General features: G+C 35.7%; 1 protein-coding gene across 1 annotated transcript in view; it reads right to left on the bottom strand.

Moving 5' to 3' along the window:
* Positions 1 to 1,365: 1,365 nt before the first annotated feature.
* Positions 1,366 to 17,807, bottom strand: part of LOC150082548 (uncharacterized) — a 52,011-nt gene continuing 35,569 nt past the window's right edge. Inside the window, exon 2 of the mRNA XM_090378686.1 lies at positions 1,366 to 2,388. Coding sequence (XP_090234812.1) covers positions 1,514 to 2,388 — 875 coding nt within the window. The 3' untranslated portion in view covers positions 1,366 to 1,513. The remainder of the gene's footprint in view (positions 2,389 to 17,807) is intronic.

The raw sequence follows: 17,807 nt of genomic DNA, 5'->3' as shown, positions 1-17,807 counted from the left end.
TTTTCGATTCTTATCAAAATTCTAGTTGACTATAATCGGAATTCGAAATTTAATAAAACAAAATTCATGAAAATTGAATTTAAAATTTTAAGGGAAAAATTGTAAACTGAAAAATTGAAATTGCAAATTAGAAACTGTTTTGATAAGAGTCAAAAATACAATGTTGATTAGAATAGAAATTTTAAATTTAATAAATTAAGTTTAAAACTTTTATGAAAACTTCAAAGTTAAAATTTTAAGGAAAAGATTGTAAATTGAAAAACTTAGAAATAATTTTTGATAAGAATCAAAAATGCAGTCTGGTTCAGAATCAAAAATACAATGTTGATTGAAATCGAAATTTTAAATTTAATAAATTAAATTTAAAGCTTTTATGAAAAATTCAAGAATGAACAATTTCTTTATGAGAAATTCGAGACTTAAAATTTTCAATTTTAAGAGGAAAAAATTGTAAATTGAAAAATTGAAGTTACAAATTTAAGGGAAAATTTGAAACAATTTCTGATAAGAATCAAAAATGCAATATTGATCAGAATCGAAAATACAATTGTTGATTAGAATCGAAATTTTAAATTTAATGAATTAAATTTAAAATTTCGACTCTAATTCAATTTTCATGAAAATTTAAGTTAAAAGTTTTATGGAAAAATTGTAAAATTAAAAATTTGAATTACAAATTAAAGGAAAAATCGAAATTTTAAAAATTTTACAAATTTAAGGGAAAACTTCAAACAGTTTTGGTGAGAATCGAAAATGCAATCTAAATCCGAATCGAAAATGCAATTTTTATCAGAATCAAAAATATAATGTCCATTAAAATCGAAATTAGAATGTTTATGAATGTTTACTTTACAATTTTTATTAATAAATTTTTAATTATAATTAAAATGCCAAGGAGTAAAAGTTTTAAGTTAAACTGGGGTTATGATATTACAGTTTAGAGCTTAAGAATCCTCCCTTTTGAGATTAGAAATGCAATTTTCAATTTACTTTATTGTTTTTAATGAAAAACTCTTGAAGATTACCCATCACTTTTGAGCATAAACCTCCCAACAAAGGATTTACAAAGTGAATGAATTTTATGTAACAATTTTTAACCACAGCTCTGATTCCGTTCTTGTCTCTTAAAGGTCATAGATGGAGCCAAGCTTGAATTTAAACATTTTCTACATAACTTCTATCAAGATCTTCATCAGGGCTCCACAGACTGATTTCTCTAGAGCTATGCAAGTTGATGCCTAAAACGATATCTACCCTAGCAATAGAGCATAAGGATATATTTATCACCTTTCATTGTCTAAAAAATAAAAAAAAAAAAAACTAATGGAATTATACATGAGAGATAAATCTCTTAAAGGTCATCACTACACTTTTCAAGTTGTATTTTACAGGTGTAGAAGACTAGAGATAACACGATAACTGCAGTCTTGCTGAATCACAATATACCTCCGCATCTCACCACCACTACTTTGGAGAGTTCAACAAAGTGCTTGTCGGGGAAATAGGAGTTGATTTATTCGATATTTTCGATGAAATCTTCTTTATCAACCGCCGGGTCACACGTTTCTTTGAAGCAGGAAGATTCGTAGTGTTTATTTAGATAAGACTTCAACGCGAAAGTTTTATTGCATCTGTGACAGCGAAAGTGTTTAAAGGCCGAGTGTGTTTGCATGTGTGCCCGGAGATTTGAGCGATCGGCGAATGCCTTACCGCAGTGAGCACAACCGAACGGCTTTTCCCCGGTGTGTGACCTCATGTGACCTTGCAGCAGCCACGGTCGGGAGAAAGCCTTCCCGCACACTGTACACTTGTGACTGAGGCTGTGTGTCAGCACATGCATAGACAGAGCCGGCATACTGACGTACACCTTCCCGCAAGTCGGACACTTCTTAGCGAGCTGCGAATCTGGACTTCGGTGGGTCTGCTTGTGTCGCGAGAGGTTGGAAGAGGTTGCATACTGCTTGCCGCATTCGGAGCACGTATATCGAGATCGCTCCCTCCTGGGAGCCGAAGGATCTTTCCGACGTCTAGCTCGACCGTCCGTAATTAAAAACGTTTCGTACGTGTAGCCGACGGTTGCACTGCCCTCGTCCGAACTGTTGGTGTCCGTCTGATGACCTTTGAAACTCTCCGGCGTCAAGCTCCCACTGTCGTTGACGAGCGATGCGTCGTTCGCGATACACGAAGAAGAGGATGATCCCGAAGAGTCGGAAGAATTGTCGCTGTATTCGTCGTCAAAGACGATCCACGGCTCTTTCGTCGAATGGCCACTTAGGTGCGCTCGTTGAACACAGCGATCGACGACATCACTGCCCCCCGCTCTCCCTAGGTAGCCGTAATCCCTGGTGCTTCCATCGAAGGTGACGGTCGAAGAATCGTAGAGACACCCTGTGGGAATTATTGACACTTATGTCAGTACAAAGTCCTTGAGGAAATCCCGCTTTTGTTTGCCTTAAAGTCCCCAGATAACAGAGATAAATGACTACCTAGCTACTGCTTGAGAGTTATTACCGCCGGTATAATAGGTCAAGCTTTAAACCTGACAGCTGTAAGACGTGTACTTTATCACAATTAAAGCTAGACCCCCCCTCCTCGCAAGGGCGCTTCTCTGTAAAGCTGGAATGTACTGCAGAGAAGCAGCCTTGTGGAAGGGATTATGGAATCAAGCAAGTTTTCTCTGGAGGCAAGTAAACATAAGAAAAACTCCAGTTATTAGCAAACGTCTAGTAAAATAAGAAGTAATGGCACTTACAAAATGTGAGAGGGTATGCAGATGGATAATTTTGTTTCTAGACGAAAGCTTCGGTAATCATGATCAAATAAGATTTAAATGGACCTTTTTTTTTGTCCCTCCCCCTACTCTAATCCTTGTTTATCGATAAAAAGACTTCAAAATCACGAAAAGAATGAATTTGGAGGAAAACTATTTTTTTATGTATAAGTTAAGCATTTTCACCCTTATTTTTTTACCCTTATTTATTTACAATTTGCATTTAATGTTGTCAGAGTCAAAATAAGTCAACAATAACATTTAAAATACCCATTCTCCTTAAAAAATATAATATAAATTGATAAATATTTTAAATAATGTAATTTTAGTACTTTATTTTCAACAATTTATGCTCTACCCCTATTTGGCTGTTTCTCTGCACTACACCTTTGTGCTACAGAGAAGCGACCTTGACAGGGATTACTATTGAAGCAAATTTTAATAATGCTTTAAAATTATTTAAAATATTTTAAATTCTTAATTTTTTTAAATGAACATACTGGCAACATGATTTAAAATAATAATACGATCCTGAAAAAAAAATAAAATTATAAAACTATCTTATTGTAATATAGTATTTATTACATATATGGAATTCTAATATGAAATTTTTTAAATTTATCAAAATAGAGTATTGGTGTAATTATTAGCGAACAAGATTTTGTACATGCTGTAAAATACCAGAATTATGGTTGGAATATATGCAATGATCTTAAGGTTATTGGTTTGCTTGTTGGTTTGCAGGGGGGGCACAAAATATTGTTGTTTTTTTCTGTTTGTGGGACAGCCGTGAGACAGAAGAACATTATGTTGTGCAAATTTGGGGCATACCGGAGGAGTTCATACCAGGACAATGTAATGTAAAATACATTCCTTTAGTGCAATCAAACAAGGTTCTCCTTCCACCCCTGCACATCAAACTTGGATTGATGAAAAATTTCATGAAGGGACTAGATAAAGAAGCTAACGGATTTGCATACTTGAGAAGGGTTTCCTGATTTAACATATGCCAAACTTAAGGAATGAATTTTCGTTGGATCCCAAATTAGGAAACTCCTGAAAGACAGTGTTTGAAACCCAGCTAAAGGAGGTTGAATTAGCAGCTTGGCGATATATGGTTTTTTGGGTACTAGGAAAGAAGAAAACTATGAAATGTTGGTGTCTAATTTACTCGAATACTACAAACGTGGGCTGTCGAATGTCGTTGAAAATTCATTTTCTTTATTCCCATCTCCAATTTCCCTCCCGAAAATCTGGGAGATGTGAGTGATGAACAGCGGATTCATCAAAATATTTCTATGATGGAAAAGCGGAACTAAGGTTGCTGGAGTCCTGGAATGATGGGGGTTACTGCTAGTTCCTTGTGAGCAGGAATACGAGAGAAATTCCCTTAGTAGCAAACTAAGGACAATTACAGGCCCGATGATTATATATTATTGAAATTTAACTATTTCGCAATGATTTATAACATTTTTTCTGAAGTTAAATAAGTTATAGAGAACTTATAATATTTTTTGCACTTGTATTACAAACTAGATTTTACATGTATATCCTTTTATTTTAACATTACTGTTGGTCCAACTTTCGATGTAGATGATAGAGACTTTTTATGGTGATTTTCGGAATCAGCGCAATTATTTCCTTCAGAATCATATATTATACTCTATTATATTCACTCTATTAATTTAATATAATAAAGAATATAGGAATATACATTAGATGAAGGAAAGAGAAGAGGATTTTCTGGAGCTAATATTTATCCTGTGTTCTGATGTCGAGTAAATGCAAATAGAGAATTGGCGTTAATCCAACTAATATACAGAATAACCCTGTGGGTTCCAATGCCATCTACATGTTTGCATCTTTGAACGTGCGCGTGATAGTGAAGGTTAAAATGACAGCTGATATTACGATAGTTAACTGCTGAATACTACAGTAGATGTCTATGGAGACACTACCAACAATTTCCACTAAGACAGCACATATCACAAAGCCACACCCACTAAGAAACCACACAATGAATACGTCTGTATAAGCTTGGATGCTGAATTAGAGAATTTCTATGGACACGCCTTGTAGTATAGAAACAAGGATGCTTGTAGAAAGGACAGATATACACCTGCGGTTAACAGCATCCTATTTGGACCTGACAGTACAGTTTCCATAACAACTACCACAAATGAATGGAGACAGTTGGTGTAGGTGCTGGACGCGCATAAACCTTTCCTATCTATTTATAGAAGACTCGTTAAAAAACCTAAACAGTTCTGTATCCATGGCAACCAAAGTGGCTACACTATACAAGTCACTGCCTCCTCTAACTAAAAGCGAGTACCGATAGATAAGCGTGAATCCATTGAGTCACAGTGGCTCCGATTTGGTTTAATTGCGCCCATAATCAAATCAATTAATTCATCAATTATTTTGGAGATTAAAATTATCTAAATATAATAGTAATGATTGATCTTGGATCCCTGAAATTTTACAGTTAAGCCTTGGAGCAATGAAGTTACTCCGAGGCTTAGCTAGAGAAGTTACTGCTGTAGATTTTGACCTCTAGAGATACCACCATCGGCCACTTTGTACATTGAGACCTGCGAGAATATTTTCAAGGCATTTTCCCAAACTTTTAAAGTGTAATTGGCTCTTCTGCTTCGGGTCATCTGACTTCGATGAACCGATGACATTGACAGTAACTTCCCCCTAGTGTCCAAACATTCGGTCATGAAATTTTCGAGTGCATTTTTCCACGACCTGGGGAAATTCAGATGTATAGGATTACTCTGTGTGTGAGAGAGAGAGAGAGAAGGCAGATTCTCTTTATTAGAAAATTCGCATATCAGGCGTGATGGTTCTCAAGTCACTGAATAATTGAAAATATGCGTGGTCGTGGTAAACCAGACCAAGACTCGAAGCGTGAAACAAAAGTTAGAGCTAATGTAAAAGTTGTAGTCACACAAAATAATTATTCATCTGATGGGGAATTATGCCTATTTATAGTGGTTTGATTACAGAAGTGGTTACCATGCACAAATTGTTCGCATAACGTTGTTTGAGAATTAGATATGTATACAGGGTACTCAATGAAACCATTACAACCTTGAATCACTGTAAATAAGGAATTAGGAAGTATTTTATAGAGTTTGCTTTATTATAAAAATATATCCAACAATTTATGTTCACTCATTTTCATCATTAGTCTACTTCGATATGAATTATTGCCATCCATAGAGTATCCAGGCGATACTCGAACTCATTCCAGCTTCGCTCGAGCGTGCCTTAGTCTGTTGTTGCAACAGCATTCACGTGAACATCCGCATAGACTGTGACGTGTGTACCTTCTTTGGTACATAATGTTCTTGACATATCCCCACAGTAAGTAGTCAAGTGGAGTCAGGAAAGCAAGGAGACCAAACGACTGAAACCTCCTCTACCGATCCAGTGACTGGAATCCCTTCTACCGATCCGGGGACCTGCAAATGTTGCATCAAGGTAACCTCCTATCTCAAATGGAGCACCATCTTACTAGAAAAATGAACAGCGATTCTACAACATCTGTAAGTAGTTGTCATTGAATCATGATACACACTGTGCCTTCTGCTAGCGTGTCATCATTTTGATTTGCTAAGTTTGGGGGTTGCTCATTTACTAATAGTCATCTGGAACAGAAATAAAAAAGAATCTGTTTTAATATAAACTTTTTCAGTTGCTTTATAGTATGGAACAACTGGGTGCACTCCCCAATCGGAAGTAATATTTATTCCAAGTTTTAAAGGGTTCATGTGGGCACCCTCTGTATATATACACAGGGTGCCCACACAGACAGTCACGTGGCCAACTGGGCATATCTGTCTCTGTATACTCTTATTTATATTTCTGGTAATAAGTTTCTAAGTCTCCATGTTCATCCCGTTCTTTTTCATTTGTTTGTTTATTTATTATTATTTTTTTGCTTATTACGAAATCCTTTCGCGGACCCGAATAGAAGCTTCGCTGACGGGTTCCTGACCTTCGAACCATTGGTTAACCATATCCACTGTAAGAAATTAAATTATGAAAATACGATAATTTATAACTTCACCAGTCTTGGATTATAATCAACAGGCTTTCTGATATATTTCACAATTATCAAAATGGAGGCGGTGCATTAACTTACTGAGAGAAAACCCGTATGAAACCGAGGTAAGAGAGTGGTAATCAACGTCGAGTCTGGGAAACAGAGGGAGGAAGGTGCTGATCAATGGTGAGTCGATCTTTCAATTCTTTAAACCACAGCACTAGAAAATGCTGCACGTACATCCATTAGCTTACAGGATAGCATTCATCTCTAAGCAAACTGGCCGGGCTGAGCAGTCGTGGGAGGGGGAAGGAAGCGATGTATGAATCGCTACTGAAGGAAAGAGAAACGTGGGGGGATGCAAAACAAGAGGGAGTTCAAGGAAAGCGTTCTCCTAATGCGTCTAAGGAGAATCGATAAGAAAAGCTGTAAGTTTTTGGTGGCTCTGATTTTCCTGCTGAATGTGTGCTGGATGAATAATTAATGTTGATTTTCTCACAGCCTTAGATCTGGCCTTTATCAAACCTTTCATCTTATTTGCCACTGACAACTGTGAGCAAAATAGCGTAATTTGTAGAAGAGAGAGAGAATCTCTCCCTCTCTCTCTCTTTCTCTTCCAATGGGTGTTGCCGCCAGTAATTGCAAACATTCTTTGTACATTTTTACTTGCCAGAAGGAAGATATACTTCGTTATTTTCATCCGGTCCACTTAGTCAATTAACAACGTAACTTGTTGCATAAAAACTCGTTTTTTTTTTTTTCTTTTCTTCTTTGTTTCCTTGGGAATTATCCTAAGTTTTAAACACTTAACTCAATTTCGTAAATAAATTCCCTTCGTAGTTTTTCGCGTACATAATTAAAATCCACTTAAAGAATTATCCAAAATATTCATCTATCTTTAGTATACAATTACGTCAATTGCAGTTGGGGAGCTACCAAAGCGCCACCTAGAAATTTTTAAATATTACCGAAAACAATCAGAAATAAGCATAAAAATGAAAATAACTGCAAGTGTTTCTTATGGATTTACATCAGCGCCATCTAGAAATTTTGTACCGATCAGGCTTTTGATAAATATTAATGATAATAATTAAAATTCCGGTATTTTTAATATAATAAGTTTGATTGGTTATGAAAATGCCTCTTCGCCACCTAGACATTTTTGCCAATTACGTTTTCGATAAATATTTCCAAAAATAATTAAAAATAAGTATTTTTTTATTTAATAGCTGATTTGCATCAGCGTCAATTGCAGTTGGGGAGCTACCAAAGCGCCACCTAGAAATTTTTAAATATTACAAAATAATCAGAAATAAGCATAAAAATGAAAATAACTGCAAGTGTTTCTTATGGATTTACATCAGCGCCATCTAGAAATTTTGTACCGATTACGCTTTTGATAAATCTTAATGATAATAATTAAAATTCCGTATTTTTAATATAATAAGTTTGATTGGTTATGAAAATGCCTCTTCGCCACCTAGACATTTTTGCCAATTACATTTTCGATAAATATTTCCAAAAATAATTAAAAATAAGTATTTTTTTTATTTAATAGCTGAAAGTTATGGATTTGCATCAGCGTCAATTGCAGTTGGGAAGCTACCAAAGCGCCACCTAGAAATTTTCAACTACTGAATTACCGAAAATAATCAGAAATAAGCATAAAAATGAAAATAACTGCAAGTGTTTCTTATGGATTTACATCAGCGCCATCTAGAAATTTTGTTTTTGATAAATATTAATGATAATAATTAAAATTCCGTATTTTTAATATAATAAGTTTGATTGGTTATGAAGTTGCCTCAGCGCCACCTAGGCATTTTTTGCCTATTCGATAATAGGCAAAGTTTTCGATAAATATTTCCAAAAATAATTAAAAATAAGTATTTTTTTATTTAATAACTGAAAGTTATGGATTTACATCAGCGCCATCTAACAATATTGTACTAATTAATTTGTACTTAATAAATAACAATAATTAAAAATATGCATCTTTAATCTAATAAGTGAAATGTTTGATTTGCAATTATGGAGCTGCCTCATCGCCACCTAGGTATTTTTGCCAATTAAGTTTCCGATAAATATTTCCAAAAATAATTAAAAATAAGTATTTTTTTTTTAATCTAATAGCTGAAAGTTATGGATTTACATCAGCGCCATCTAACCATTTGTACTGATTAATTTGTACTTAATAAATAAAAATAATTAAAAATATGCGTCTTTAATCATCTAATAAGTGAAATGTTTGATTTGCAGTTATGGAGCTGCCTCAGGGCCACTTAGGAATTTTATGAAGATGCCTCTGCGCTACCTACGCGTTCATGCCAACTTTATTTTCGATAAATATTTCCAAAAATAATTAAAAATACGTATCTATTGTTTTATCTAATAACTGAAAGTTACGGATTTACATCAGCGCCATCTAGCAATTTTGTACTGATTACGTTTTCGATAAATATTAATGACAATAATTAAAAATATGCACCTTAAATTTAATAAGTGAAGTGTTTGATTTGCAGCTATGGAGCTGCCTGAGCGCCACCTAGAAATTTTATGAAGATGCCCCTGCACTATCTAGGCATTTTAGCCAATTATGGTTTCGATAAATATTTTCAAAAATAATTTAAAATACGTATTTTTTTAAAAACTAAGCAGTTATGGAGTTGCCTCAGCGCCACCTAGACATTTTGTGCCAATGGCATTTTAAATAAATATTAAAATAGCAACTAAAATACTTATCTTTCATATAATAACTGAATATTTTAAATTTCAGTTATGGACTTGCATCAGCGCCATCTACAAATTTTGTACTAATTACATTTTTCATAAATATTACTAATAATTGTTTAAAATACGTGTCTTTAATCCAGTAAGTGAAATGTTTGATTTGCAGTTATGGAGCTACCTCAGCGCCACCTAGAAGTCTACTACCGATTAAGTTTTTGATAAATATGACCAATAATAATTAAAACTGCGCACTTTTAATCGAATAACTGAAATGATTGATTTTCTCCGGGGATGTATACAAAACTCACTCATTTGAATTTAAGCAATGTTTTCACTTAATTCGCTTTGTTTTAATTCTTGAATTCGATTCTCTTTCTTTTAGAATTGCTTGGAAAGAGGAGACATTTTAAAGATCGCTCAGAGTGGGGGTTTAAAATATCGGAGAACACTTATGGCCCCTGCAGCTGACCTGATCTAAAAGGAATCGACAAAGTCATCACGATGTGATGGATTGGTTTGTTTGGACCGTACACAGAGGGGCTTGCTGGGAAGTGGAGAATGTCGTTTTCTACCAGAATCGATTGTTTGCTCTGGTTTTGTGTGGTCTCCTATTTCGTCATCCTCTTTGCTCTTTTTTATGGTAGATTGGAAAGCAAAGCTGTACTTCTGTAATAATGGACTTCAAAAGACAGATTGAACCAAAGAAAGAAAGATAGATGGAATGGAATAAATGACAGTAAATACCTTCTCGTGTTTGCGGAGATTTACAACTTCATAGAGAGGATCAAAGTTCTCAAGTGTAGGCCCAAACAGTCAACAGATCTCGTATTACTGGAGTTGATTCCAATGACTTCCCCTTTTCTGCCCAACCATGATCTGATGTGCGGTCGTCAGAATTAAGTATAAATTATTACTAAGGAAAATATAAATCAGCAAATAAAGAGAGAGAAACTCTGCAAATATTACTAATTCATTTGTGATATTTTTACTGTACAGTTATATTTGCATCTGCTTTGCTCTTCAGGAATTTTTATATTATTTTCAGCTGAGTCAGATATTTCGAGATACCTAGTCCTAATGAGCGTTTAAGAAAAAAAAAAAAACTCGCGTGAATTCTGTAATGACTTTTAAAACAAAGAGGTTAAAAATGCAGGAATCTTCTACGCATGTCTGAAGTTCAGCATAATGTGGTGTCTGATATTAACATCTATGGAGATTTCTTTATCAATGATTGTATTTTTATGTAGATGCATCTCTCTCTCTCTCTCTTTCTTAGACATTTTGGACTAATGGCTTTATAATTTATTATTCAAAATGGCTTTATCGTTTGTTAAATAAAAAATATTGCCATATAACTAGTAAGGAATTTTTCCATTCCCAGCTCCTATTTTATTTCATATAAAAGTCGTTATGTTTCTGAGATGGAATCGGTACTGCAGCCAAAAGTGAAAGTATAATAAAAAAAAGAAAAAAAGCAACTCTTAACTGCTAAACAAGGGCAGTAAAGACCGAGTAAGATTTCTGGAGATTGCAAGGCCATATAGATGTATAAATAGAAGCCTCTTCCTTCTGTCTGGGCTTAAAGTCACATTACAACATCTTCCAACTACTAGATAGCTACTGGCCAGTACTAAAAGCTGCCTTTTTATGTCTTAGAAAAGAACAGCCAGCAGGGGGAGCTGTAGGAAATATCTCTTCCTTTCAATACCGCTGGTAATAGTGGCCGTAACGGGTGGTATAAAAACGCCAGGACCAACAGGAAGAGTGATAAAGTTTTCTTAGACCCTACACCTTCACTAATGCAACCTGTAGATAGCTTCTTTATTGATTTTTGGCAGTCGTCATGTGCGCTTTAACGAAACAGGTATGCTGTGTAGGTGTTCTAAACGTATTCAATTGTACTGGTTGTGCATGTGTGTGTGTGTGTGTGTGGAGGGGGGGGTGCGTTTCTGTGCGCGCGCGGTTAAGGAAGAAGTGGGAGAGAAAGACAGACAGATAGTTGCTTTCCTACAACGGACTCATTTTGTAAATTGTAGGTTGGTGAAGTGTATAGAAGGTAGGGATGCACGCCAGTCGACTGGGGCTTGCTTGCAAGAAAAAAATTATAAATAAACAACGGAACAAGCGCCAAGGTACGCCTAAGGGTGAGGCCTATGTGTTATGTGATATGTGCCAAAGTTTCATGCTTTTGAATCGGTGGTGGAGTCGCTAACGACAGCTCTTCCCTCCAGGGAAATTTTCAAGTTTAGCTACGTGTATGCGCGTATCGTTGGCTCTGTGCCAGAGGTGATGATGATGATACAGGTAGTTGAAAGGTGCCTTTTGTGAACATATAATCTCGACCACAGAGTTCTGATACCCTACGCACGTTTGCTACTCACACATCAGTAGAGTCATCGGGAGAAAGAAACTTGATAAAGAATCAACACTTCTAAGTATCGGAGTGCTAAAATGCTATTTCAATGTCTTCTTTTCAAAAATAAACTTTTTCAGCTTTTTCAAATAACTGTAATGTCTTTCAGAGACAGGTAAGGAGAAAAAATATCGTCCAGGTACATTTTCCTAATGTCGTATCGGTATTTTTCAGAAAGGAGAAAAATCTAATGAAACTCTTCCGCGTTTGCTGATAAAGGGAAAATAAAAAAAAAACACAATGATGCCAACTCGTGTGAAATATAGCTTCAAGAAAAAAAAATTAATAAACAAAAAGTATGCTAAAGTTTTTTCCTTCCCGATGTCTGATTAATGGCACTGTTACAGAAAGCACCCTCGCTTGGTGTAGCTAGGAACAAATCTTATTAGAAAAGAAAAGTAGTGTGCTTGTTGTTGGGTGTTAAGGCGCATCAGCCCCTTAGGCCATATTGTACCGTATACGTTGTAATAAGGTTTATAGGAGCATCAGAAACTAAGGCCATATTGCTCCTTATATAGTGTCTGTAATTTACATGCGCTATCTGGTCTATTTTCTATTTGCTGAACGAAAAACCCAAGTTTCTGGGAGAAAAAAAAGCCATACTACCCTCACCTGAGATCAACTAACAGCCAAGTTGTGAAAAAGATCCATAAAATTTCCTTACGTCATCGACGGGACTCGAACTCAGGTCTTTTCCACCTGGTATGGGAAGGAAGGCGATTGTACCAACTGTGCTGCCCACGAGGGCCGCAATATATAAGACGTCTCAAAATTGCGTGTGTTAAGGTCGATTTGCTATTTGCTGGACATAAAACCCGAGATTCCAGGAGAAAAAAACCACGCTACCCTTGACCGATACCGACTAACTCGGCCAAGTTGTGAAAAAGATTCTTAAAAATTCCTTGGGTCATAGGTGGGATTCGAGCTCAGGTCTTTTCCACACGGGTAGAAAGGAGAGCGATTCTACCAAATGTGCTGCTCCCCACTAGGGCAAAATAATGTAAACAAACGTCCAGCTCTGGAAAGAGAGATCAGAGCAACGACGGAAACACAGAGAATCGTGATTAAAATAGTATTAACAATTTGATGGTTTTTTTTAAGAAAACAGCCTTCTTAGAATTCACATAATATGCACAGTGTACAAGGATATTAACAGAAGCAGAATAAAATTCCTGTATCTAACTTGACTTGAAGATCGTTCTCGTTTAGAAAATTAAACATAATAGGCAAATAAAGGATAATTATTGCTCATTAACCTATTGAATAAAACTGCTAAAATATATTACACAAAATCATCTATCATTAGCTTTCTCGTATCAGGTTGGTCATGCAAGATATTCCTTCACCACCGAGATCAAACTGATCGGTCTATAATTACCCATCTCGACCTTAAACTCCTCCCTCGTCCCTTGCGGACTGGCGAGCACTTCTACAGTCCAAAAGAATTTATTGATCTCATGATTAATCATATGGTTTGACTCACTCCATCTCAGGCTCCTTCATAAGAGCGGGTAAATACAATCGGAACCGACTTTAGCCACATTAAGCTTAAGTAGTTTATCTGTTAGGTTCTCACCTGCAATATCAATATAACTTAACCTACAGTGGTCAGCTACACCAGTACAATATCCCCCCTGCTCAAAAGGGACTTTCTATTGTGATGATTAATGTAAAGTACCTATTCAACTCATCAGCCACATTGGCTGAATTATCTATGATTGTAGCAAACTTCCTATCTTGTTGATGTACTTGGCCCTCATAGGTTGCGATTGCTCATATTTCCAGAGACCAAAAGTAGAGATCATTAATGGATGCTGGCTGGGTAAGTGTATCTTCTGATGTTCCTTTTGCAATTCGCGCTATAGTTTTTATAGAAAGTTGGTTGGGTTGTACCGTGGATTGACCAATTTCGACCCCTATGCAATCTCCTGGGCAGGTAAGCTGCCCAGGAGATTGCATAGGGGTCGTAATTGGAGTCCGAGTCCTCTACTTGGTAAAGCTCTCTGGACCAGTTAGGCGTTTTCACCAAGGCCCGCGTGGTGGTTCTCGACACTCCTGCCTAAGGGAACAGTCCACATTTACTGGTTCTCACCGCGAGATGTGTGCCAACAGGTGGGAGGAACGTCTGGTTGCTAAAACACGAGGGCTGTGGAGTCATAATGTTTTGAATGGACAGTGTATATTGAATATCTATATGGCATGCAAAGAAAACTTAGCTACTGTTGAAAGTTGCATTATTATTAATATATAATATTCATTATACGAGTATAACTTATATAAAGGACAAAATGGAACTAAAGTTAATGAACTAAACGAAGGTTTATGCAAATAAGCATATTTCTTAGAATGCAATGCAAGTCCTTTGGTCTGAAATGAATATTTTGTGGTTTATTCTTTCATGTCAAATGATCTGGCATGAAAGAGCCCAGATCTCCTTATCAAAGATCAGCAGTAATCTGCCATCATGTTTACGTTCTACATATCCCTGCAGGCAGGACATAAATTTCTTCTTTCTGTTCCCTTTATACCTCGGTGAAATCGTTCTATCTCTTTCTCGCTGACGGCACGAAAATTTTCTCTAAAATCTTTGAGAATGCAAGAAATGAATTTTGAACATCTTGATTTTTATGGATTATCTTGGTTGCTAAGTTTCATCCCACAATTCACACAAGGCGCCATTTTTAAAAACGAATTTTCTGTTTTCTTCGCTCTTTAACAACAAAGTTACCACGATTTGTGTTATATATATTTATGTATTCTCGTGTTGACACATGCCACTACAGAACTCCTAAACAGATACATAAACACCGTTTTTCTTGGATTGTTCTGTACGAAGTAAAGCAGTACAAAGAATGGCGTTCCTTAGCGTTTTGTTCGCGATTGTATTAAAAAATCGGTGACCGGTGTTCGTCAGCGCTTTTGCGCATCCACCATATTGCTTTCATTCCAACGATAAGCGTAGGGCAACAAACATAATATACAGTGCTTCATCTAATATAAATAGCCTCTGTGATATGTATAAAGAAAATAAATAATAATTGTCGAATTTCTATTGACCAGATTTCTATGAAATTTGGAATGGTTCAACAAATCTCCCTAAAAGGCACAAATATAAAATTTTATGAAAATCCGTTTAGTAGGAGTCGAGTTATTGCATGTGGACGAACGAACAGACAGACATGGTGAAGACAATTACGCGAATTATTAAATGCATATATAATTAGCCTAACCTCCAAATTACTGTAAGCTTGTGTAATCGGCAATTACATTGTTCTTAATCTGAGTTCTCCCCCCCATTCCAGGTAAGCTTATAAGGATTACTTGGGTTGGGAGGGTGCAAAACATTTTTTTTACCAAATTTATTCCTGTCTAAAAACATCTGCAATTATTTCTTTAATGTTAATATGTTTATTTTATTTTTTTAAATATTTTGATTTACTGATTCGTTTGATTTTTTTTTACTCAGTTAATTTTTGATTTGTTTTATTTTATTTTTATTATTTAAATATCACAAAAAGAAATAAAAATTTCAAAGCTGAATGAAAGCATTTTCAGTAATTAGCAAAACACGTGAGAAGTATAAGAGAGTTATACCAATTTTGTAACCAACCGTACATCACTACCTTCAAAACCCTCGTGGGTAACACAGTTGGTAGACTCATCGTTCTCCCCATACCACGTGGAAAAGACTTCAGTTCGAGTGCCATCGATCACGGGACGAATTTTTATGGCCCTTTTTCACAATATGGCTGAGTTAGTCGGTCTTAGGCGAGGGTACAATGGTTTTTTCTCCCGGAAACTCGGGATTTTCGTCCAGTAAACAGAAACTCAACTTCAGAATACACGCAATTTACAGACAATATACACGAAGCAACATGCCCTTTGTCCCTGATGCTCCTAAAACCCCACTACAACAAAAACAGCAGCATTTAGCTTCCAATTTTCTATCCAGGTTCTGAAGATGGTAGAATTCCTTTTATTTCACACTGCGTGGAGAACATCTTGGTGTCGAAACCCCTCTGGATAAAACGAACTTTTTATATAATTTCTTTAGACAGCAAGCGAAGGTTTTCATCCCGTAAACAAGAAACCATACAGCAGAAGTACAACCCACACTTTATACATAAATGTAATACTGTCTTATAGCCTTAATTACCTTGTCGGCTATCTATCAACATCTACCTCTCTATGCTGCCTTTTTGTACACCTAAACTAAAATCCTATTATGATTTTAAGAATCCTTTGGTCACTAATTTAGCCAATCTATCACGACGCATGTACTTATCTGGTTTCTGGTGTATCCCTTGGTAACATCTTAGCTTCTCACATCAATGAAAACCAGCAGCACTCATTTGGTAGATGATTGATTGATATATTAAACGGACTTGAAGGATAGCATATGACTATTAATCTCTTCCACTTTACTATCCGCCTTGGTAATCCCTCCCGTATTATGCAAACTAATCCTTCTAGGACGAATCACTAATCTTCACAAAGATCACTAATCTCCACCACGATCCCGATCTTTCTACTAGGTTCTGGTATCCCACAGAGTGGCAAGCATAATAAACATCATCCTAGTGTTGGAATGTTTAACGATTTTTCTCCTACGTAATTATTCGTTCGTCAAGCTCCAAATTCAGGAAGTAAGATTAAAGGAATTCCAACGGACATCAATTTAGTCGATTAAAATATAAACTTGCTATAATGATCTATTGATTTTGACTTACTGCAGTCTTTATCCGTGAAGTGGAAGCTTAGAACAACAAGACATTTTTAGAGATCTCCAAGTACAACTATTTATAATAAAAATTACTTTTCTCATTATTTTTATACGGCTGCTAACCAGAAAACCCCTGAAAGTCCTTGGAATGGCTGCTAGCCTGAAAGCCCCTGTAAGTATTTTACCCTTTATAAAGAATTCACGTCCCATAATTTTTATTCAGATATATACGTTCGTAAACAAAAACAGCCATTATATGAGAAAAGCATCTACATGAGTAAAATAAGGAAAAAAATTAAAGGGAAGGAAATGCAAAGCAAACAGTTAAAAGAAGAGCCACACAGTAGGGGGTGACAGTTTTGGAACAGCTGCTAGCGTGAAAAACTGTTGTCATTAGGCTTAGCGTCATCATTAACGTGAGATTGAGAAATATAAAATTAAACAACAGCACTATAAAAGGGGTAGAAGTTGGGGGGATGTCTGCCCTATTTTCTTTACATAGAAATTTATTAATGTCCCATAATTTTTATTCAGCTTTGGTAAAACAAAAACATAGCCATTATATGAAAGACATCTACATAAGCAAAATACCATAAAAAAATTAAAAGAGGGAATGCAAACAGTTAAAAGAAGAACCTCAGAGTAGGGGGTGACAGTTTTCGAACAGCTGCTAGCTTGAAAAATGTCCAGTCATTAGGCTTAGTATCATCAATACGTGAAGAGGCTGAGAAATCTAAAATTAAACAACTCCACTATAAAGGGGGTAGAAGGGGAGGCATTTTTTCGTGGTCTGCCCTTTTTTACCCTTTATAAAGAAATCTATTAATGTCCACTCATTTTTATTCAGATGTATATGTTCGTAAACAAAGATAGCCATATTATGAAAAAAATAACTAGTCAAAATATTAAAAAAAAATAAAATAATAAAATTGAAAGGGGGAACGCAAACAGTTAAAAGAAGATCCGAAGAGTAGGGGGAGATTACAATTTTGGAACAGCTGCTGGCATTACAAACTTTTTAGTCATTAGGCTTAGCATCATCAATAATATGAAGAGATCGAGAAATATGAAAATTAATCAACACTATAAAAGGGATAAAGGGAGGCATTTCTTT

The sequence above is a fragment of the Mastigoproctus giganteus genome, chromosome 7, assembly GCF_048544385.1.
Source record: "Mastigoproctus giganteus isolate SK-2022 chromosome 7, ASM4854438v1, whole genome shotgun sequence".
Taxonomy (NCBI): domain Eukaryota; kingdom Metazoa; phylum Arthropoda; class Arachnida; order Uropygi; family Thelyphonidae; genus Mastigoproctus; species Mastigoproctus giganteus.
This window is presented reverse-complemented; position numbering and strand designations above follow the sequence as displayed.